Below are 24054 nucleotides of genomic sequence, written 5' to 3'. Positions count from 1 at the left end.
TCACAACAATAAAAACATTTGATTCAGCATACACCAGACTCCAAACAGCGTACACAACCTGTATGCTCAGAAACACAGAAAATCATATTGGTTCCATCAGCAGGAAACTTCAGCCCGTAATTGTTATGGAACACTGTGGCGATTTTGTTCATTAATAAAACCCAAAACTGGGGAGTAATAAGAGAGTATTGTTGTAACTTCTTATCAACCTGGTTACCAAAATACATATTAAGAACACTGGTAAAGTGTTATTTTAAAGGGGTCACTCCAAAGCGCCACGAAAGTATTTGAGCAATGTATAAAATTAGAGAATCAGTGCACAATATTGAAAGCCTATCTACATAATCTATATCTGCATGACTAGTCTGTAATTCACAATTAAATGCTGGCAGAGGGTTCAGAGAACCACCCTCAACCTCTTTATCTACCATTCCACTCCCCTACAGCATTTGAGGAAAAACAAACACTTCAATATTTCCGTACAAGCTCTGATTTCTCTTATTTTATTACAATGATCATTTCTCCCTATGTAAGAGGGCTCTAACAAAATATTTTCACATTCGGAGGAGAAAATTGATGATTGAAATTTTAAGAACCTGCTCCAGCAAAATGCTTTTGCTTTAATGACTGCCACCCCAATTCACATGCGATATCTGTGGCATGCACTTTCCTGTTTCCCAATAATACAAAATGAGCTGCCCTTCTTTGAACTTTTAAATGATGTCCTTTGTCAGTCCTATCTGGTAAGGATCTCACACCATGCAGAATACTCCAAAAGAGGACAGACAAGTATAGTTGTAGATAGTCTCTTTAGTAATCCTAACCTTCTAAATGTTTTACTATTAAATCACAGTCTTTTGTTTGCTTTCCCACCGCGTTATCTATGTGAGCATTCCAATTTATGTTATTTGTAAATGTAATTCCAAAGTATTCAATAGACTTCACAGCCTTTAGATCTGCGTGAATTATCATGTAACCAAAATTTAGTAGATGCCTTCTACTACTCATGCGGATGACATAACAATTTTTATTATTTAAGGTCAGTTACCACTTTTTGCATCATATGGATAGGTAGCCTAAATCATTTTGCAGTTCGTTTTGATCATCTGATCACTTTACAAGACAGTAAATGATATGCAAGACTGTAAATGATAGCATCATCTAAGAGGACTGCTCAGATTCTCTCTTAAATTGTTAATGTAGATCGGCAACAGCAGGTGGTCTATAACACTTCCTTGAGGAATGTCAGATATCACTTTTGTTTTACTTGACGATTTTCCATCAATTACTATGAACTGTGACCTTTCTGACAGGAAACCACACATCCAGTTGCACAACTGAGACAATACACCATAGGCACACAATATGATTAGAAAATACTTGTGAGGAACTGTTTCAAAAAGTCTTCTGGAAATCTACAAATATGGAATCAATTTGAGAGCCCCAGTCGACAGCACTTATTACTTTGTGTGACTAAAGAGCTAGCTGTGTTTTAAAAGGTCAATATTTCTGAACCTATCTTGGCTATTTATCAATGAATCATTATCTTTGAGATAATTCATAATATTCAAACACAATATATGTTCCAAAATCCTAATGCAAATCAACATTAGTGATATGAGTCTGTTATTTAGTAGATTACTCCTCTTTTCTTTCTTGAGCATTGGTGTGACCTGAGCAACTTTTCAGTCTCTAGGTATGGATCTTTATCAAATGAGTGGCTATATGTTGTTGTTGTGGTCTTCAGTCCTGAGACTGGTTTGATGCAGCTCTCCATGCTACTCTATCCAGTGCAAGCTTCTTCATCTCCCAGTACCTACTGCAACCTACATCCTTCTGAATCTGCTTAGTGTATTCATCTCTTGGTCTCCCCCTACTATTTTTACCCTCCACGCTGCCCTTCAATACTAAATTGGTGATCCCTTGATACCTCAGAACATGTCCTACCAACCGATCCCTTCTTCTGGTCAAGTTGTGCCACAAACTTCTTTTCTCCCCAATCCTATTCAATACTTCCTCATTAGTTATGTGATCTACCCATCTAATCTTTAGCATTCTTCTGTAGCACCACATTTCGAAAGCTTCTATTCTCTTCTTGTCCAAACTATTTACCATCCATGTTTCACTTCCATACATGGCTACACTCCATACAAATACTTTCAGAAATGACTTCCTGACACTTACATCCATGCTCGATGTTAACAAATTTCTCTTCTTCAGAAACGCTTTCCTTGCCATTGCCAGTCTACATTTTATATCCTCTCTACTTCGACCAACATCAGTTATTTTGCTCCCCAAATAGCAAAACTCCTTTACTACTTTAAGTGTCTCATTTCCTAACCTAATTCCCTCAGCATCACCTTACTTCATTCGACTACATTCCATTACACTCGTTTTGCTTTTGTTGATGTTCATCTTATATCCTCCCTTCAAGACACCATCCATTCCGTTCATCTGCTCTTCCAAGTCCTTTGCTGTCTCTGACAGAATTACAATGTCATCGGCAAACCTCAACGTTTTTATTTCTTCTCCATGGATTTTAATACCTACTCCGAATTTTTCTTTTATTTCTTTTACTGCTTGCTCAATATACAGATTGAATATCATCGGGGAGAGGCTATAACCCTGTCTTACTCCCTTCCCAACCACTGCTTCCCTTTCATGTCCCTCGACTCTTATAACTGCCATTTGGTTTCTGTACAAATTGTAAATAGCCTTTCGCTCCCTGTATTTTACCCCTGCCACCTTTAGAATTTGAAAGAGAGTATTCCAGTCAACATTGTTAAAAGATTTCCCTAAGTCTACAAATGCTAGAAACGTAGGTTTGCCTTTCCTTAATCTTTCTTCCAAGATAAGTCGTAAGGTCAGTAATGCTTCACATGTTCCAGTATTTCTACGGAATCCAAACTGATCTTCCCTGAGGTCGGCTTCTACTAGTTTTTCCATTCGTCTGTAAAGAATTCGTGTTAGTATTTTGCAGCTGTGGCTTATTAAACTGATTGTTCGGTAATTTTCACATCTGTCAACACCTGCTTTCTTTGGGATTGGAATTATTATATTCTTCTTGAAGTCTGATGGTATTTCGCCTGTTTCATACATCTTGCTCACCAGATGGTAGAGTTTTGTCTGGACTGGCTCTCCCAAGGCCGTCAGTAGTTCCAATGGAATGTTGTCTACTCCAGGGGCCTTGTTTCGACTCAGGTCTTTCAGTGCTCTGTCAAACTCTTCACGCAGTATTGTATCTCCCATTTCATCTTCATCTACATCCTCTTCCATTTCCATAATATTGTCCTCAAGTGTATCGCTCTTGTATAGACCCTCTATATACTCCTTCCACCTTTCTGCTTTCCCTTCTTTGCTTAGAACTGGGTTTCCATCTGAGCTCTTGATGTTCATGCAAGTGGTTCTCTTATCTCCAAAGGTCTCTCTAATTTTCCTGTAGGCAGTACCTATCTTACCCCTAGTGAGATAAGCCTCTACATCCCTACATTTGTCCTCTAGCCCTCCCTGCTTAGCCATTTTGCACTTCCTGTCGATCTCATTTTTGAGACCAATCTATTCCTTTTTGCCTGCTTCATTTACTGCATTTTTATATTTTCTCCTTTCATCAATTAAATTCAATATTTCTTCTGTTACCCAAGGATTTCTACTAGCCCTCGTCTTTTTACGTACTTGATCCTCTGCTGCCTTCACTACTTCATCCATCAAAGCTACCCATTATTCTTCTACTGCATTTCTTTCCCCCATTCCTGTCAATTGTTCCCTTATGCTCTCCCTGAAACTCTGTACAACCTCTGATTCTTTCAGTTTATCCAGGTCCCATCTCCTTAAATTCCCACCTTTTTGCAGTTTCTTCAGTTTTAATCTACAGGTCATAACCAATAGATTGTGGTCAGAGTCCACATCTGCCCCTGGAAATGTCTTACAATTTAAAACCTGGTTCCTAAATCTCTGTCTTACCATTATATAATCTATCTGATACCTTTTAGAATCTCCAGGGCTATATCTGATTTCTAATGGAGCTGTTGTATCAGCATACTCTGAAAGAAACATAACTGCTTTATGACACTGAGGAGAGCTACTACTAAGTTACTCACAGTTGCAGTTGTTCTTGATTTGAATACTGCAATAATAACTTTGTTGTCTTTGGTGAAGAAATTTCAGAAATCCGTGTTTAGTAACCCTGCTTTAGTAGCACTGTCATCAGTAATATTACCACAGCTATTGCGCAGTGAAGGTATTGGTTGTGTCTTGCCATTGGTGTACTACACATCCAACCAGAACCTCTTTGGATTTTCTTCCAGATTTCAAAACGAAGTTTCACTATGGGAACTATTAAACACATCTTGCACTGAAACCCACCCTAAGTTTCGAGCTTCAGTAAAACATCGCTAATCTTGGAGATTTTGCATTCTTTTAAATTTTGACATGCTTTTTTTCATTGCTTCTGCAACTGAGTTTTGACATATTTTGTGCACCACCCTTTTAATTTATTTGGTATCCTTTCAATTTATTTGGTATATATCTCTTAATTGATGTCGATACTATTTCTCTGAATTTAAGCCATGTCTGGTCTACACTTACAAAGTCAGGCTTGAAGGAGTAGAGACTAAGTAGAGACCGTCTCTTTGGAAGGCATCAAGTTAATTTTTATATGCTTTTCATTAAATGCCCTATTGTGTAGGGCTGAAAATTAATAGGGATAAGGTAAACAGAATGTGCAAAGTAAGTGGAAATTACTCGTCTCTTCCCCGATTACAGTGCAATAGAAGATAATACAAGATGTTGACAGATTGCCATATCTCGGTAGCTTTATATGTAATAATGAGGTCACAGATGCAGAAATCACCAGCAGAACTGGAAAATCAGTCCATATGGCAATTAGGTCTGTAATATGCCAACAAAGCTTTGACTGCACTCCTTTATCGTTTATATGTGTGAGACTTGGAAAATGTCAGTAAAATCAGCACACAGTCTCCATGTTTTTCACCAACAATGCTAGAGATGAATTCTGAAGATGTTAACCCAACCAAGTTACAAACGATGAAGTGCTGAGAATAAGAGGTCTACACAGCCTGCACAAAATTATTGTTGAAAGAAGACTGAGGATTGCAGGTTATGTTCTACGCATGTAAGGTGGAAGAATCCCAAAATCAACACTGTTGTTGAAATCAATGGACAGATACAGATGTACAGGAAGACCTTTTAAGACCTGGAACTTTTGCAATGAATCTTCAATCCATGGACACAAACTTGGAGGAAGGTGAGAACTTGGCAGCTGATCAAGTGAACTAGTGGAAACCAGTTCCTTGTATGGTACACAGCAAATCTGAGTAAGTTAGTAAGTAAGTAAGTAAGTAAAGTACAACTGGGGATTTTGCAAAACTGTTGGATGATCGATATTATTGTCTAGATTTGACACTGTTGGACTTCTACCTTTTCCTTGATGTGTATTCTTCAAATTGTGAGTTTTACGAGAAAGCTGATAGATACTTACCAATCAACCTTCCCTGACACGAACTGACATTGTCTCTTTATAAATTCTACTGTGCTAACAATTATCTACTGAGAATCCTCGACTAGGTCTCCGCAGCTCAAATGAGCCAGTTTCTTTTAAATTTCTGTCTTTGGCTATAATTGTCTTCCAAGTATGGTGACACAACATCCTGTCATGAAACTTTTGCCTTTACACTTGTTTACTTTTCTGGACACTGCCTTTTTCTGCACTGTGCACTAAATACACTATGTGAGTAATGTCCAATCTCCAACAACCAATCGTGAACTGTAAACAGCTGTAAACTCTACCAGGGCACATAACAAACAATTAACATTTGTGTTTTAGTGTTCTAAGCTGTGAGGTCATCAGCGGACAAATAATTTAGTACCTATTCCTGGACAGCCAGAGTGGCCGTGTGGTTCTAGGCGCTACAGTCTGGAACCGAATGACCGCTACGTTCGCAGGTTCGAATCCTGCCTCGGGCATGGATGTGTGTGATGTCCTTAGGTTAGTTAGGTTTAATTAGTTCTAAGTTCTAGGCGACTGATGACCTCAGAAGTTAAGTCGCATAGTGCTCAGAGCCATTTGAACCTATTCCTGACGTGCTGTTGTTTGGAACAACAACTGACATGATCCAAAATATTACTTTCTTTTATTATAGCTACACTTTTATTTTGTCTAATGATTACTAATTTCAGTATCAAATTCCATCATCAAGCCACTATATGATCAGAAAGCATAGTGTATCGTTAAAATATTGTTTAATAAACAGATTACCATTATATCATCATTCCTTAAAGTAATGTCCAAAGTGGAAGGACAGATGATTAATTTTGAGTATATACTAAAGTCAGAGTACTGAACCGGATATGAAAGAAGGAAAACCAGAAGGGCAGTGAGAGACGGGTGCCTTCTATCACCTTACTTCCTTAATATGTTCATCTAGGAAGTAATAACAACAACAAAGAAAAGATGACCAGAATCAAAAGGTAATTTCTGGAATACGCCATGGAAATGTGATAGGACCATTACATTTACAATGTATATAAATGATCCAGTAGAAAGTGTCAGAGGCTCCTTAATATTGTTCACAGGTACTACACTTGTCCATCAGAAAGTAGCAATAACAGAAGACAGTATCAATTTGCACAATGACCTGCAGAGGATTGGTGAATGATGTAGGCTCTGGCAGTTGACCCTGCACATAAATAAATGTAACATATCACACACACACACACACACACACTCACACACACACACACACACACACACAGGAAAAGAAATCCAATACTGTACAACTACACTATTAATGACAAATTGCTGGAAACAGAATCTACCATAAAATATCTAGAAGTAACTATCCAGAGCAACCTTAAAGTGGAATGACCACATAAAACAGCAATAGAAGAGCAGATGCCAGACTAAGATTCACAGGAAGAATCTTAAGTGAATGTAAATTACCCCTGTGCCCTTACCCAGTAAGACTGACAGAAGAGAGAAAGAAGATCCAATGAAGTGCGGAGTGTTTTGTCACAGGATCATTTAGTCGCTGTGAGATCATTACAGAGATCCTCAGCAACTCCAGTGGTAGATGCCATAAGAGAGCAGTTGTGCATCACGGAAAGATTTACTACCCAAATTTCGAGAGAGTAGTTTCCGAGAAGAGTCTGACAACATAATAGTTTCTCTCATATACAATTCACGAAATGATCACGAGAAGAAAATTTGAGAAGTTAGAGATAATACAGAAGTGTACTGACAGTCATTCTTCCCAAGCACTGTTCACAAGTGGAACAAGGCAGAGGGGATCAGTTGGTGGCATGAGACGTACCCCCTGCCACACACAGTTAGGTGGTTTTTGGAGCATGATGTCGATATGGAAACTTAATTGCATGCATATACACTGCAGATTGACGACATCACAATAGTAAATCAGAGTAGGAACTAAATAAAATGTTTCAGGCCTTAAATCAAGAAGTGGTAAAACTAAAGCTAAAAATGAATACAAAGAAGACAAAAGTTATGGCTACAGACAAGAAAGGAGGAGGAGGTAGGACTGACACAAGAACAGGCAATGAGCAACTCAAGAAAGGAACTGAAATTCAATATCTCAGTAGCATTTTGCAAGAAAACAATCAATATTTCAAGGCATTCAAGAAAAGAATAGCACAGTTGAAGAGTTCCTTCCAAAATAAGAAGAAGCTGCAACTGAATAAACATATCAGCTTCCACATTAAGAAAATATTTGTAAAGACCTTTGTGTGGAGTGTTCTGACACACAGATGCAAAATCTGTACATTAGAAAAGCCAAAGGAAGCTCGCCTCAGACCTGCTGAAATGTGGTTCTGGAGGAGAAGTACAAGAACTATCTGCATTGACAGAAAAATTAAAGGAAATAGGAGAGAAGAAAGAACCACTGAAAGTTATAGGCCAGGGCAAAGCAAAATACACTGGACACTTAACTGGAGACGATAATCTTTTAAAAAACATTTCTGAAGGCAAGATCATAGGTAAGAAAACAAGGGGATGACTGAGAACATCCTACTTAAACAATATGATCAATGAATGGGATTTTCTTCACACATGGAGATGAAGACAACTGCTGAAGAGAGGAAGCTGTGGCTGCAGAGACAAGGTTTAACCTTTTGGAAGAGTAAGGACAAACTAATACAAAATATGAGTCTACATGGTAGCTACATATGCAATAAATGACAACTTCTTGTGTGCAGTCATCAAGTCACTTACCTCAGTAGGTGTCTTATCTACTAAAAGTAAAGGTCACTGTTGTGCTTTCAATAGATGTGAACTGCACCCTGAAAATGGTATGTCTAGTTTGCAGTTGTACAGAAGCTTTTTATTTTGCAAAATGGTTCAAATGGCTCTAAGCACTATGGGACTTAACATCTGAGGTCATCAGTCCCCCAGACTTAGAACTACTTAAACCTAACTAACCTAAGGACATCCCTGCCTGAGGCAGGATTCGAACCCGCGACCATAGCAGCAGCACGGTTCTGGACTGAAGTGCCTAGAACCGCTCGGCCACAGTGGTCAGCTTTTATTTTGCACAGAAATGTTTGATAATAAGATGAACTGATGCTGGCACTTGCTACTGAAACCAGTAGTACTTAGACACAACAAAAATGTGACTACAGAATTAAGAATAATTTTTCCAAACAATCGAGTATTTTTACCAAAACAACACCACAATAGTGGAAACTTATTTTAAACTAAAGACACAAAAGAAAAAAAGAGAAACTGTAAAGATCTTGAGTCTCATAAGACTCTCTTGGGAGGAAAATATAAGATTTTTAATTGGTAAACTTGCAAGGCATCCTTTTTATGTTGTATAAACTACGAAACTGTTAGCATCGTCAGCTAAAATTTACTTCTTCTGTCTTAATATACCTTCCTTCACTTACAGCTGCAGTGTGGAGACAGAGGTGAGGGTGGGAGCGGGGATGGGGGCGAGGGTGTGGGCATACTGCTTTAAAATGGTGATTCTTGTATTGATATTCTTAACAACAGATTTATATCTTTTGTTTATGAAAGTCTGCATGCGATGACAGCTGCACTAGTAATACCTTCACAGGGTCGTATTCAAGTTGCAAGAATAGATCTATGCCAGCCATGGCACGCTCCCAGCCTTTCCTCCTCGTGATCTGGTTGTAGCGTTGGGACTGCAGGGTGTCTAAGCTGATGTTCAGACCGTCAAGCCCTGCCCTCTGCAAGGCAACCAGCTGTCTTGTCAACATGAGGCCATCGGTTGTCATTAAGACACTTTCGAGATCTTTTATTTCCTTCAAGGCACCCGTGAAACAGCAAATTATTCTAAAGAAACTGAAACAAATAATTTGTAACATTGCTGCTGCATATGAAACAAAACTCCAGTTGATAAATTGAAAATACAAATTCCTCAAAAGTTAACTGAACATTTGCCCTAATACAAAGAGATAAGAAGGGTTAATAAACTGAATTGAAGAATGCAAGTTAAGATAGCAATGAAAAAATAATTAGAGGCATAAGATCACCTACTGCAACAGGGAAATGGGAATCAATATGAACCATTACCCAGCTACTGTCAATTGATTCCATGTCTCCATGCACACTGTATAAACCACTGTGGGTTTGTCCGACAAAGTACATTGTTGTACCACACATTATGGTTTTTCCCCATTCAATGCTCATGTGGAGTGTGGGAAGAATGATTCTTTAAATGGTTCTGTGCATGCTGTAATTAATCTTGCCTTCATGGTCCCTATAGGAGTGATACATATGCGGTTATTGTATAATCCCTAAATACCTCACTTAATACACGTTCCTGAAATTTCATAAGTTAGGTTTTGTCATATATTTGGCGTCTATCTTCACTTGTCTGGCATTTCCAATTTTTAGTAACTTCTTGATGCTCTCCCATGCATCAAATAAATCTATGATCAATCATGCTACACTATTTTGTATACATTCAATGTCTGCCATTAGCCTTATTTGTTATGGGTCATACTTAAGCAATATTCTAGAATGGGCCACACAAGTATTTTGTAAGCAATGTCCTCTATAGACTGATTGCATTTTCCAGTATCTTACCAATGAATTGAAGTCTGCATTCTGCTTTGCCTACAAGTGAGTCTATGTCACCATTTCATTTCATCCAGATATTTGTATGAGTTGACCAATTAAAACTGTGATTATTTGATAATGTAGTCATACAATACTGTCTTTTTTTTGTTTTGTGATGTGCTCCAATTTACATTTCTGAAAACTTAAACTCAGTTGCCTATCTTTGGACCAAATTGAAATGTTATGATCTGACTCAAATTTGTGCAGATTTTTTTCAGGCAATAATTCATTATAGACAACTCTATCATCCAGGAAAAGTATGAGGTTCCTTATAATATCGTCTTCCAGAACATCAAGGTACAACATAAATGTAATGGTATAAATTACTATAACTGTATAAATAAGTTTATAAGTGTGTAAAATACATTGAACTATTTGTTACAACAAAATATTGTACCGGTATACTCAGCAAGATGTTAAATCAGCAGATAGCTACATTTTATGTTCAACATTTTGTGTACAACATATATGCTGGAAAGGATTTATACCCAAATTAAATAAATCTGAAGAAATGGTAGTGTGTGTCTGGAAAAAAAATCCGTAAAAACTCATACAGTCCAATTTGCTATTATGTCACTGTTACTGAAATATAATACAAAGTAACTGAATTCGATGAACATTCTCAGAGTGCAATATGCCTCAGAGTGAAATGCACAGTAATGTCAACATTATTTTTTAGGCTATGTTTGTGAAAATGGATGAAAGCAAACCACACATTTTGTTCTCAATCTGCGGAAGCATTATGCACTGTGAAACACTGTACTGCTGTTATACATAAAAGCTGTCTCATTGCCAACATCTTTCCCCTGCTGGCTGTTCTACACTTCTCATAACTAATTCAACACGTTGTAAGATATTTTATGCTGTATGACACCACAGTCCAATCTGGTTAGGATAGCATAAAAATAATATATGAATTTCAGTATTGAAACTGGAAAAGCAGAACAGCTCTCATCACACTGGATATCAAATCGAGGTTGGATTACAGCCATGGGTACATCATTTCATGCTACTCAACTGAATGTCATATGTCAGAGTTCTTCAACTGTAGTGGCTGGCGACTGGTGGCTGGCGGCTGGTGGCATACCCATCTCTTGGCATCCTGTGAACAGACGTTCTCCACAGGTGACAGATTTGAAGAAAATGCTGGATACGGCAACAGTGGAACACTCTCTGTATTGAGGTAGCTCAGTACAGCTCAGGTGATGTGTAGTCTTGCATTATCTTGTTAAAAGATAACATCAAAGAAAGACTTGTAAGGGATAGAACAATTTATCAGCTTCCTGAACATCCTTCCAACAGCGAGGAAAACAAAATAAACAAGAAAGAAGAACAAAAATACAACGCTGGTGACATTCCTAATTTAAACTAGAGGTATGTGATGCTGTAAATATGATTCCCAATTACCAAATTGTGAATACGCCCGATTTAAAAATTTATCACCATAATGTGCAATCCCTGCGTAATAAGATCGATGAAATTAACATTCTATTAACACATGAACTTAATGATATCTCAGTGTTATGCATTTCTGAGCACTGGCTTAACCCAGAATTGATCCAGAATACTAAAATAAACAAATTTGTCTTGGCTGCTTACTACTGCAGGAAAAACAGCAAACAGTGTGGGGTAGCAATTTACACAATGTAGATTTTATTACACTACCTGACTTAACTAGGGCAAATGTCGAAAAGGATTATGAAATTGCAGCTATAAAAATTACTCAGTTCAACCTGGTTATTGCTACAGTTTACCGATCACCGTCTGGGAATTTTGAACTTTTCTTAAACAAAATGGAGTCATTGCTAAATAAAGTAAATAAAATGGATTGTGAATTTATAATCTGTGGTGACTTCAATATTGACTTCCTCACGAATAGTGGAAATAGGGAGACCATTTTGAACCTTGCAACGTCCTTCAATTTAAAGGCTGAAGTAAAAGCAGCTACCCGAGTATCAGAAACTTGTCAAACAGCTCTTGATCAGTTTCTAGTAAATAAGAGTTTACACAACACCTCACTAAAAATTTTCAATGCAGGTTTTAGTGATCATCTTGCTCAAATATTAAGCATAAAAGTACAAGGCAGTATTATTAACAACATGTCTTTTAGAACAGCATATCGAAGCTATAATCAGCATAATGTGAACTACTTCAACAACTTATTACACAAAGAAAAATGGCTAGGAGTGTACAAAATGAATGATATTAATGAAAAATTCGACACTTTCATTGATACATTAACCCATTTCTTTGAACTTGCATTCCCACTGAAAACATTAACCATACGGGGAAACTCTAGAACAAACAGCTGGATCACAAAGGGAATAAGGGTTTCATGCCAGAAGAGAAGACTACTTCATGAAATATGTAACTCGAAAAATTCCTCACCTGTAGTACGCACATACTATAAAAAATACTCCAAAATATTAAGAAAAGTAATAAAAGCAGCAAAAATAATGCATAATGATGAAATCATTTATAATTCAGCTAATAAATCAAAGGCTATGTGGAGTATTATAAAAAAAGAATGTGGAGAATACAGACAACCTTGGAAAAATATAACACTATCACATAAAAATAAAAAAGTAACAAACCCCTTAGAAGTAGCTAACACATTTAACAACTTTTTCACAGGTGTTGCTGAAAATATGTTACAATCAAACTTTAAGAGCATCCAGGCAAATGAATATAAAATAAGTACATGTAGAGGATCAATGTACATCGGTTCTGTTTCACAAGATGAAGTAGCTAAAGCAATAAAAGGACTAAAAAATTCCAAATCGGCAGGTATTGATGGTATACCTGCAACAGTGTTAAAGAAGAGCGCATCAAACCTAACTGAAGTACTCACACATTTATGCGACTGCTCACTTCAGGCAGGCACTTTCCCTGATGTGTTAAAAACATCAAAAGTTATTCCTGTATATAAAAAAGGGGATAAAGACAATGTAAATAACTACAGACCCATCACAATTTCCTCCTGCATCTCTAAAGTACTGGAAAAAGTTATGTATGAGAAACTTATGAAATTTATAAATAAAAACAGCATCCTATGTAATGAACAACATGGATTCAGAAATAAGAGGTCAACGACAACTGCTGTCTATGAGTGCATCAATTTCATCCTAAACCTGATGGACAAAAAACAGGAAACAATAGGAGTCTTTATTGACTTGTCAAAAGCTTTTGACATGGTGGACCATAAAATTCCGCTATCAAAGCTAGAAAGATAGGGTATTCGAGGTCTGTCCAACAAGTGGATCAGTTCCTTCCTGACAAATCGTATGCAGGCAGTGTGCGTCAAGCACACAAATATTGAACTAAAAACTGTATCTAATCACTTATCTGACTACAAACAAATAAAATGTGGTGTACCCCAAGGATCCGTATTGGGACCCCTTCTGTTTCTTCTGTACATAAATGATCTAAGCTTAAATATTGATGCACACAAATCAATCATATTTGCAGATGACACCACGATTCTAATAAAAGGAGACGACGATGAACAGTTACAGCAGACAGTAAACACAGTCACGAAACAACTTAGCAGCTGGGCACAGAGTAATCGGCTTGTAATAAACAGTAAGAAAACCGTTGCTCTAAAATTCCACAATGTTCCTAACAAGGACATGTTTATCCCATCAGTCTCTATCAATGACGAACCAGTTGGTAACAGTACTGAAACCAAATTCTTAGGACTTTGGCTGCAGAGTAACATCAGATGGAACAAGCATATTGAATGTCTCAATGCAGAACTGACCAAAACACGTTATCTTCTTTGTTCATTAAAATCATGCTGTAGTGAGAAAACAGTATTGAATGCATATCATGCGTACTTTCATTCTCGTCTTAGATATGGGGTCACCTTCTGGGGAAACTCTAAAATAGCTAATAGCACTTTTAAACTACAAAAAAAGGGCCATTAGAATCTTGTTTGGGTGCAAGCCTAGAGACTCTTGTAAACCCCTGTTTAAGAAATCTGGTATTCTCCCATTACCGTGTGTATACATTATGGAAACCCTTTTGTTCTTTAAATTAAATGTAATAGGCAAGGACCAGAGGCTAAAAAAAACTGTGATATACATGAGCACTTTACCAGACAAAACAGGAACTTACATATGACTCAAATCAGCATAGCACTGTGCCAAAAAGGTACTTTTCACATGGGAGTTAAGCTTTATAACAAACTTCCTGAAAACATAAAAGCTATCACTGAGGTCAATACATTTGGAAAATCTCTAAAGTCATATTTACAGCATCACTGCTTTTATTCCATTGAAGAATATTTAAATTTATGAAATGTGTTATATAAATACTTGTGTGTAAAGTGTATTATTGTAAGCTTAAATATGTATGCTTTGAAATTACTTTCAGCCTGTATATTTATAACTTGACTTGTCCAATGTCTTATGCATAAGCTGCTATGTAGACAACAGGACCAATAAAATACAATCTACAATCACGGAGCCCTAGAAAATAGGGCACAGCGATAGGCCTTAACAAAACACAAATGCAATGACTGCTGTCCAAATTACTGGATATGTGAACCAGAAGTTGTGACATGTATCCAGTTGCACCCCATACCATCACATCACATGCTGGACCCGCATGAGAATGACAGGTACAATCTGGCCAGGTCTGTTGGCATCAGAGCCTCCAAACACAAGTACATCAATTGTGACGATGTTGCAGAACCGAGACTCGTCTGACACGATGACACAGTGCCATTCCTGTGTCTGGCATTGTTGTCAGTTGCACCGCTGTCAGTTCACCTCTCTCTAGAGCTGCATTAAGGGCTTGACAGTCTGTGCTGCTCCAGATGCCATCACATTGTCTGTGTGGATATCTGTCTCACTGTATACAAGCCCACTTCCTGACTAAATGTACACAACTTCACTGCAGGATCACGTACGCATGAGCGAACACTTGTCTGCCCTCTCAGGTGCTAGTTGGGTGGCACTACTGAGGCCCTGCAAGGCATTTAGCATGGCCCTCCTGAACCTACCAATTCTATGTTGGCACAAAATGAGATTCTGAGCAATGCAAGCAGCAATATAGTGAAACAATAAACCAGAGTCTCAGCAGACCATGAGCCTGCCACTGCCAAATCTGGAATGCTGATAAACATTTCTCCCTCTTCCATTATGCTTAACACAGTCTTCGTGTAAACAACCAACACTGAAATAGAATTTCTGAATGAGAAACCCGCTCCATAAGCTTTTCTTGCATGCAGAATATGCATGGGAGTGCTGAAAAGTAATGCCTCTGAATTTTTTATTCTGTTCTCAATATTGGTCGAGGTATGACACATCACGCATATTACTTGGTCAACTTTCCCACTTCACTGACTCATGGCACACCCACCTCCCGCAAACAGATGGAGTCGGAATAGGCAGCCCACTCTGACCAGAGATTGTGAATATGTTTACGGTGCACTTCGAGGAAGAGGCCCTGATGTCAACCAAATGGAAATCCATCTTCTTCTTTTCTTCTTCTTCTTCTTCTGTTATGTGGATAACACACTTGTCATCTGGCCTCATGGAAGAGACAAACTTCTTGACTTCTTTGTACATCTGAACTCCACACGCCACAAAATCAAATTCACTATGGAGACCAAAGAAGAAGGAAGACTACCATTCCTGGACATCATAGTCAGGAGAATAATGGACAGCACCCTGTGCCACAGCATGTATCTGACTCTATAAAACACATAAACTCAGTTCTCCCTATGGCACTGTGAATAATTTCAATAACAAAAAGTGAGATGAATGTTGCAGCTTACAATTAATTTCCACTTTGGCTTTGTATTCAAGATCAGTCTTACCTGAGAGTGCAACATTACATCTTTAGTTAATTTAATTATATGTTCATTAGATTTTGGTTATAAGGCACGTTTTGCTGCCTAATGTTTCATCTCCAAATACTGGAAACAATCCATGGAGGAAGAGGAGTATGTAAGACATTGTTGGACCAGGTTGGAAGAATCTGTGAATTTCAATACTCTGTAGAAGAGCTCAATCATTTGAAAATAACTTTCAGACCTTGTGGCTATTCTAACAGATATACATAGGGCACTACATTCTAAAATATTTGCATCTTTCAGTGAAAAACAAGCAACTAGAGGAAAAGTTCTCTTGCCACTTGTAAAAACAGTCGCAGATTGCGACCTCTGAGTGCTATAAAGAGAAGGTATTGACGCAGTGCTTAAACCAAACAGAAGACCACAACTGCAGCCATACTCAAGCAAATTGCTATGCAGTAGTTTCAGTGAATTTGACAATGATGTGGCTGCTTTCATTGTGGCCCAGTCATATTGTGGGGTACGGAATGCCAGTGACAGGGCTGGAATTGTAGGTGACAGATGGGTTTTTGGCAAAGCCTTGTATCAATACCTCCTTAATTATTGAGCTGAAAAACTGTAAAAAACATTCATGCAGTAAAATCACACAAAAAAATTTCCTATTTCTGCAGGTATTGTGCCTTCTGTTTCTTTTTCATTACAAAAACATATTGATTCAAGTTTATAAAGTCACAACTATGTCACTGTGATTTGTGTAACACACATTCTGGAACATGTTCCAGGAATGTCATGAAACAGACAGCTTTAAATAATTACTCTAGCTCATCTTTCAAGACTTGCATGCCAACAACAACACCATCTATCCAATCTCTTTTTATTTCACTTTCATGAAAAGATTTCTCCACAAAGGATATCATCTGCCATGTAGGTAGTGCAAGAGGAAATTCCACACTAACATTTGGGTAATCAAGTGGATTCTGTGTCTTGTCAGAACCAAGTACAATCAACCCAATTTCATCTTTACCACTGGTAAATATCTGGAAACATATTAAATGGTAAAAATAAGTTTTGTTTATAACAAGTTGTATACCAATAAAAACATCACACACAGATACTCTTTATAAAATTATTTAATTGGATAGATAAAAAATCTACTCACCAAGCAGTGGCAGAACACACACATAAAAGACTGTTGTGATAGGCAAGCGTTTGGAGCCAGTGACTCCTTCTTCAGGCTGAAGGGTTGCAGGGGAAGCAAGAAGGATGAAGGAAAAGGACTGAAGAGGTCTAAGAAAAGGGGTAGATTTTGGGAAAGTCACCCAGAACCATGGGTCATGGGTGACTTACCGTACAGGATGAGAAGGAAAGACTAATTGTTGGGGACTGCATCGGGCAAGATTCGGAAACCTGAGAGCTTAAAGGTGCAAGACAGGGTAATATGCAAGACAGAGATTAATACTAAAACTGTATATGGTTAATAAGAGTGAGAAGGTAAGTGTATTGTATGCAACAGTTGTGGGAGGGGGCAGTGAAAATAGACGGGAAAGACAATGAAAGATGTAGAAAGCTAAAACGGAGTGAAGCAAAGAGTAATTACAGTGAAGAAAAGCTGAGACAGGAGAAATTAACGTAAATTAAGGCGAGGTGGGTGGTGAGAACCAAGGACACGTTGTAGTGCTAGTTCCCACCTGCGGAGTTCTGAGAAACCGGTGTCTGGCGGAAGAATCCAGGTGGCATGTGTGGTGAAACAAGTGCCGAGGTCACGTATGCCATGTTGTAGAGCATGCTCTGCAACAGGATATTGTGAGTTTCCAGTATATACACTATGCCTATGCCCACTTATCCTAACTGATAATTTGGTGGTAGTCATGCAGATGTAGAAAGCTGAACAGTGTTTACATAATAGCTGGTATATGACATGTGTCGTTTCTATTTTTCGCCTAATCCGAAGTTCTGGGTGACTTTTCCAAAATCTACACCTTTTCCTGGAACTCTCCAGGCCTTTTCCTTTACCCTTCTTCCTTCCCCTTCAACGCTTCTGTCTGGAGGAGCCACTGGCTCCGAAAGCTTGCCAATCACAAATAATTTATTGTTTTTGTTGTTATAGTTACTCTTTATAACCTACTTAAAATACATCACGTACCCTCCTCTCCACAATTCTTCGAACACATAGTTTTGCCTTTTGCAAAAAATCACTGCGTTTCTGTATAACATACTTGGAGTCAAAGTGTCCAACATCTATTACAATTATAAACAGAAGAAAGAAAGTCATTGTATTTATTGACAGTATTACGCAATCAAATATTTTGAAAGAGTTCCAGTGGTATAAATTTACAAAATCTTACAAATAAATATATACGTTTATTCTTTAATTCAATTCTTAGCAATAACATAATAGTATAAATTGCAGAATCAATATAGCCAATTTTAATGTAATGACTGCAATACAAATACAATATAACAGCGGTAAGTTATAACAAATGAGAGAGAGAGAGAGAGAGAGAGAGAGAGAGAGAGAGAGAGAGAGAGAGAGAGAAAGAGAATCATTTAGACAATGTTTCATTACAGTGTGAAACTTATTAGAATATTAAAATGAAGCCATAGTGAATTATTACATTCCAAAACTAATAATTATTGTGTTCTTTCACCCCAAAATAATACATTCATTAGGCAATGTATACTTTTAATTTCAGAAATTTTTACACCTCTGAACTTCACTGCTTCGATGAATTTATTACATGTGTCAATGAATGAGGGTTGATAACACTGCTTTAGTCATTCAATTGTTCGTCATGTGATATTCGCAATGTTCTTAATAACTTCTTATGTAAAGTTCTATCATCAAAAAGATAATCTACGTAAGTTTTAAAAGTCGCGAATCTTTAAACAACAACTTGAAAATGGGTATATCAGTATTTTGTATACATTCTAGCATTGCTAGATTTACTTTTAAATTTTAAAGTATATGAGCAGATTGAGCGACTTTCGATCCAGAAAATTTGCTGTTGGCAAGACCACACTACAAAGAAAAATGGTCTTTCTGGAGTCAAATGCTAAAAAATTCATAAATACCAGCATTGTAAGTGATACAAACAGGTATTAAGCACCGGGCATAAATATCATTCTGCTTGACGAGAAAAAAAGTAGGTAGATGAAAGAGTAAATTGGGTGCAAGGATTGAACATAAACCAACCCAAATTGCACAAAAAAAAACATGAGGGTCACTGCTCAAGAATTGAGAACTGCCCCCCCCCCCCCCTTTCTTTTACAGGCTTGTTTCACATTTCAGATGAGACCATGTCCCCCATATGTGAAGAAAATAGCCAATATGTAAAGAGAATTACAGATAAAGAGTTTTCTAGAATGAGATTTTCACTCTGCAGCATAGTGTGCACTGATATGAAACTTCCCGACAGATTAAAACTGTGTGCTTGACCAAGACTCAAACTTGGTGATCGTAGCCCCAGACCTGTGCTGCCGTTTTGGGAGGTAGATCTCATATCTGGAAAGAGGAGATGACAGTTAGGGTACTATGGGTGAGCAGCTGCCATCAATTTTTGATGGTGCAGAACCCACAATAGTGGAACTGCTGCCTAGTCCAAAGGCACCTGTTACCAGTCTTACCCCACAATAGTGTATCGAATCCAGACGTAATGTCGAAGCTGATAAAAAGTCATATGAGAGATTCCTGTAATCTAGGTGTGACTGCACCAATGCTGCATACAGCCATATCAAAGTAGAGTGGACCACACCGCTGAGGCATAGAAGAGCATTCAGGTGCGACCTACATGTCTGCTTTAGTTGGCAAAGACGGGGAAGCCATGTCAACTAGGCATCAAAGACCGGACCTAAAAAACACGATGACAGAAATGCATAACGTAGGTCACGGCAGCCAAAAAATGGATGCTATGAGTGAAAGCCCAGGATTGTGCTTGGTGTATTGCTCCCTGCATTCTGCCTCCAGCAATAGCCGTCGCGGACGAACAAAAATGATGGGGACAAAATATGTCATGCAGCTGCCGCCAGATCATTGATAGCCACAAAAAGGAGAGTGACACTCAAAACAGAACCTTGTGCAAGCCCCTTCTCCTGCAGGGGGGGAATGCTACAGGAGGCACCAACCTGTACCCAAAAAGTGTGACATGGAAGAAAGTTCTGGATAAAAATCAGGAGTTGGCCATGGAGGCCCCACTCCTTTAAGGTGGCAAGGACATTATGGCACCATGTGGTATCATAAGATATACACGCAGATCAATGAAAACTGCAACAAGGAACTGATGCTGAGCAAAAGCTGTTCAGATAGCACACTTCAAGTGGACTAAATTATCTTCAGTAGAGCGCCCTTGGCGAAAAGCACCCTGGATCGAAGCCAAAAGATCCGGGGATTCAAGGACACAATACAGCCTTCAACTAACCATATGTTCAAGTAACTTGCAGGACACTGAGTAAACAATCTGGACGACAGCTGTCCGTTTGAAGAGGCAATTTATGTGATTTCAAAATTGGAATAACGGCATTTTCTCGCTACTGGGAAGAGAATTCTGCATTGCCCCAGGGATGGTTAAAGAAAGGCCAGGTACACTGACGGAAAAACTTGCAACACCAAAAAATAATTAATGTAGAGTAATGAAATACCAGGAATATATTTGTTGAGACAACGTATGTAAAGTGATTAACGTTGCAGGATCAATGGGAGTGTGAGACAAGCCACTGCAAATGTAAATGCAAATGCTGGTACGCTATTGTACACGTGTCATGTGTCAGTTTGTGGGATGGAGTTCCATGCCTGTTGCACTTGGTTGGCCAATATAAGGACAGTTAATGATGTTTGTGGATGGGTTGAAGCTGTCATCAGATGATGTCCAATACGTGCTCGATGGGAGGTAGAGCTGGTTATCGAGCAAGCCAAGGCAATATGTTGACACACTATAGCATGTTGGCTTACAACAGCAGTATGTGAGCAAGTGTTATCCTGTAGGAAAACACCTCCTGGAATGCTGTTTGTGAATGGCAGCACAACAGGTCAAATAACCAGACGGACATACAAATTTGCAGTCAGCGTTCGTGGGATTCATACAGACAGTTTTGTCAGTGGAAAAGCGAAAGCCATTGTTGATGCTCCACGAGTAAAGACAATCAAGACATTGCTGAAGATGCCACTAAGTGAGACAGGTTCATAGAGAATTGCAATAGAAGGCAAAATCGTCAAAAAAAAAAGAGAGCCGGAGATGCCCAGTGGGAGACAGGCCATTATAGGGTTTATGGTGATAGCAAAGAGAATGACACTCAGAATGGAACCCTGAGACACACCATTTTCCTGGATAAAGGTGTCCGACAAGGCAGACCCTTCATGCACCTCGAAAACTCGGTCTTTTAAAAATGTCTGAAGGAAACAGGGTAGGTGGCCACGGAAGCCCCACATGTGAAGAGTATGGACGTTACTAGCTCTCTAGCAGGTGTCATAGGCCTTCTCCAAATCGAAAAACACAGCGACAATCTGGGATTTCTGCAGAAAACCATTCATGACATGGGTGGGCAAAATAATGAGATGGTCCACTGCAGAATGCCCTGTTGAAAGCCACACTGTGCATTCATCAAAAGTTTTGAGACTCGAGCCACCATATCATCCGGGCATGAATCATATGTCCCATCACCTTGAGAACACACTGGTAAGAGAGATGGAGTGGTAGCTAGAAGGAAGAGTGTGTGTGTGTGTGTGTGTGTGTGTGTGTGTGTGTGTGTGTGTGTGTGTGTGTGTCAGAGAGAGAGAGAGAGAGAGAGAGAGAGAGAGAGAGAGAGAGAGCTAATTTCGGCAAGAGCTAGATTTCCATCAATAAACTGAGTTGAAGCTGCTGTTGTGGTCTTCATCCAACTACTGCTTTGGTGCAACTCACCAGCCTATTCCTGCCTTTGTAAGCCTCTTCATCTCTGCATAGTATTTCAACCTAAATCCACTTAGAATGGTGAACCACCATTCAGAGAATAACTTTTTAACAACACAGTTTGACTTCTCTAAAGGCTACTACACTGAGAATCCAACATAATATCTCACAAATTCAATTCCAGTAGAATTAAATAGTGGAAATTATCCCCTCTGTCATCTTGCCAAAGCCTTTGACTGTTTAGATTAAAAAATTCTGAGAGGGGAAGCTAAAATAGTATGGCATTAAAAGTCTTCCCCTTGCATGGATTGAGTTGTACTTTAACTACAGAAAATGGAAGGTCACATTAACAAATGATAAGACAGGAATAAGATTAAACTCAAAAAGGGAGAACATAAAATATGGTGTGGCACACAGTGTTTGCTGCCAAGTCCACAAAAATGATTTACTTGGGGCACTGGAGGGCTTTGGAAAAACTCTAATGTTTGCAGTGTCACAAACTTATTGATGCAAGATCTAAACTCATCCATACCAGAAACATCCAGGATAATAACAGAACAGGCTTGTATAGATCCACAGGTACCAGCTTAATGCCTAAAAACTTGTGTTGTGCAGTTCTAAAGAAATAAAAGCAACTTACAGATACGAATATCAAAAGTAGGGATAAATGGGCAATTAGGCTACCGTGTTCTAAGTTCCTGGGAATGCAGATACCAATCACGTGTGAGACCAGCATGTGGGTCAGTTAACCGAGAAGCTCAGTTCCGCCCATTTTGTGCTTAGAAATCTCTTACTGTATCAAACTGGACAAAGGATTGCTAACACACTTTCACTCAGTTTACTCATATGGCTTAATCTTCTGAGGTACTTCAGCTAAGCAGAAAAAAATATTTGTTCTACATCTTGAAAAAGCTTCTTCAGGGACCCATGGATTCTCACACTTACATGCCTATAGAAGTTATATTCCCTAATGGTATATGTGATTAATAACAAGATTTAGTTTAAGATGAACTCAGCAATTCAGAACTGCAATACTAGAAGCAAAAATAATTTCCATATATAAAAACCTAAAATCAGGTTTGCCACAAGTTTCTCCAAGTGAAATTCCCTGATATTTCTCTGATTCCACAGACACGTTTTAGAATTTTTCCCCGACAAATTTTGAGGTCTCAAGGGGAGGTAAAGACATAAGTCGACAAAAGAATGTAAGGGCTTTGTATTTCTCCCCCATTTTGTTTTAGGGCGCAAAAACAACTAGGGTCATATGTGTCCATGCCAAAACTGTGAAACACAAAGATGAAGAGAGGAGTTAAAAATGATTACATGTCAACGTTTAATGACGGAAGATAGGACAGCTAGAAACAGGGACGTGGAGAAAGGTCTATGAAGTACGCAATAGTGAAATGGAGGCCCAGAACTAAAAATTAAATGGCCTTCACTATATTGCTACAACTGATAAAAAGTAAAACAGATTTGACAGCCCACGCATTGTTCACTAAAATGGCCAATAACTCAGATGGCAAACCCAAAAGGGAATGTAAACTCTAAAAAAAAAAAGGGCATCCCCTCAGTAAACGGCAGACAGTTAAAAGTTGGGTGCAATGTGCACAAAGTAGTAGGGGAGCACCACTTAACAAATGGTGATGGCTAAAAAGGCAGTGCCCAATATGCAACCTAGTTAAAATGACCTCCTCGCCACAGGAGGACTGAGAGGAGGTTGTCCAAGCCACTGGGAGAGGCTTAATAACCCAGAGCTTATTCCTATGAATGGAGGACCAGTGGCGATGCCAAAGTGACACCACCTCCTGACAGAAAGTAACAAGAGATCATCAGAGGGAATGCAAGAATTATTGGGCTGAAGTACGAGGAATGCAGCTTTGGCAGCAGTGTCAGCAACCTCTTGGACCGATATGACCTGGAACCCACATAAACATCAGAGTGGCTCCATAAAAAGTGAGCAAGTGGAAGCTTTCCTGGAACCGGTGCACTAAGGGATGGACAGTCTACACTGCACAGAGGCTTTGAAGGGTGCCAAGAGAGTCTGAGCAGTGACACAGTGAAAAGAGTATGTCAGCAGATGTACTCGATGATCTGATACAGGGTGGAGAGCTCTGCTGTAAATACTGAGCAATGTGCCGGACGTCAGTACCAAAAAATGTTGGTTGACGTTGAAGGCACACCCGACACCATGGTCAGTCCAAGAGCCATCAGTGTACACAAAGATACTACTGCAAAATTCCATGCATAGGTCGTGAAAC

General features: G+C 38.7%; 1 protein-coding gene across 3 annotated transcripts in view; it reads right to left on the bottom strand.

The window, feature by feature from the left end:
* The window catches only part of LOC126440344 (molybdenum cofactor biosynthesis protein 1-like), a 205336-nt gene that overhangs the window by 88833 nt on the left and 92449 nt on the right, over positions 1-24054 (bottom strand). For 2 of the 3 annotated variants that reach the window (XM_050090634.1, XM_050090633.1), the window contains one exon: positions 9079-9334. The exons of the other annotated variant lie outside the window; for it this stretch is intronic. In XM_050090634.1, coding sequence (XP_049946591.1) covers positions 9079-9334 — 256 coding nt within the window. The remainder of the gene's footprint in view (positions 1-9078; positions 9335-24054) is intronic. 3 annotated transcript variants of the gene reach the window in all.

The sequence above is a fragment of the Schistocerca serialis genome, unplaced genomic scaffold (assembly GCF_023864345.2).
Source record: "Schistocerca serialis cubense isolate TAMUIC-IGC-003099 unplaced genomic scaffold, iqSchSeri2.2 HiC_scaffold_1362, whole genome shotgun sequence".
In the NCBI taxonomy this organism is placed as follows: Eukaryota; Metazoa; Arthropoda; class Insecta; order Orthoptera; family Acrididae; genus Schistocerca; species Schistocerca serialis.
This window is presented reverse-complemented; position numbering and strand designations above follow the sequence as displayed.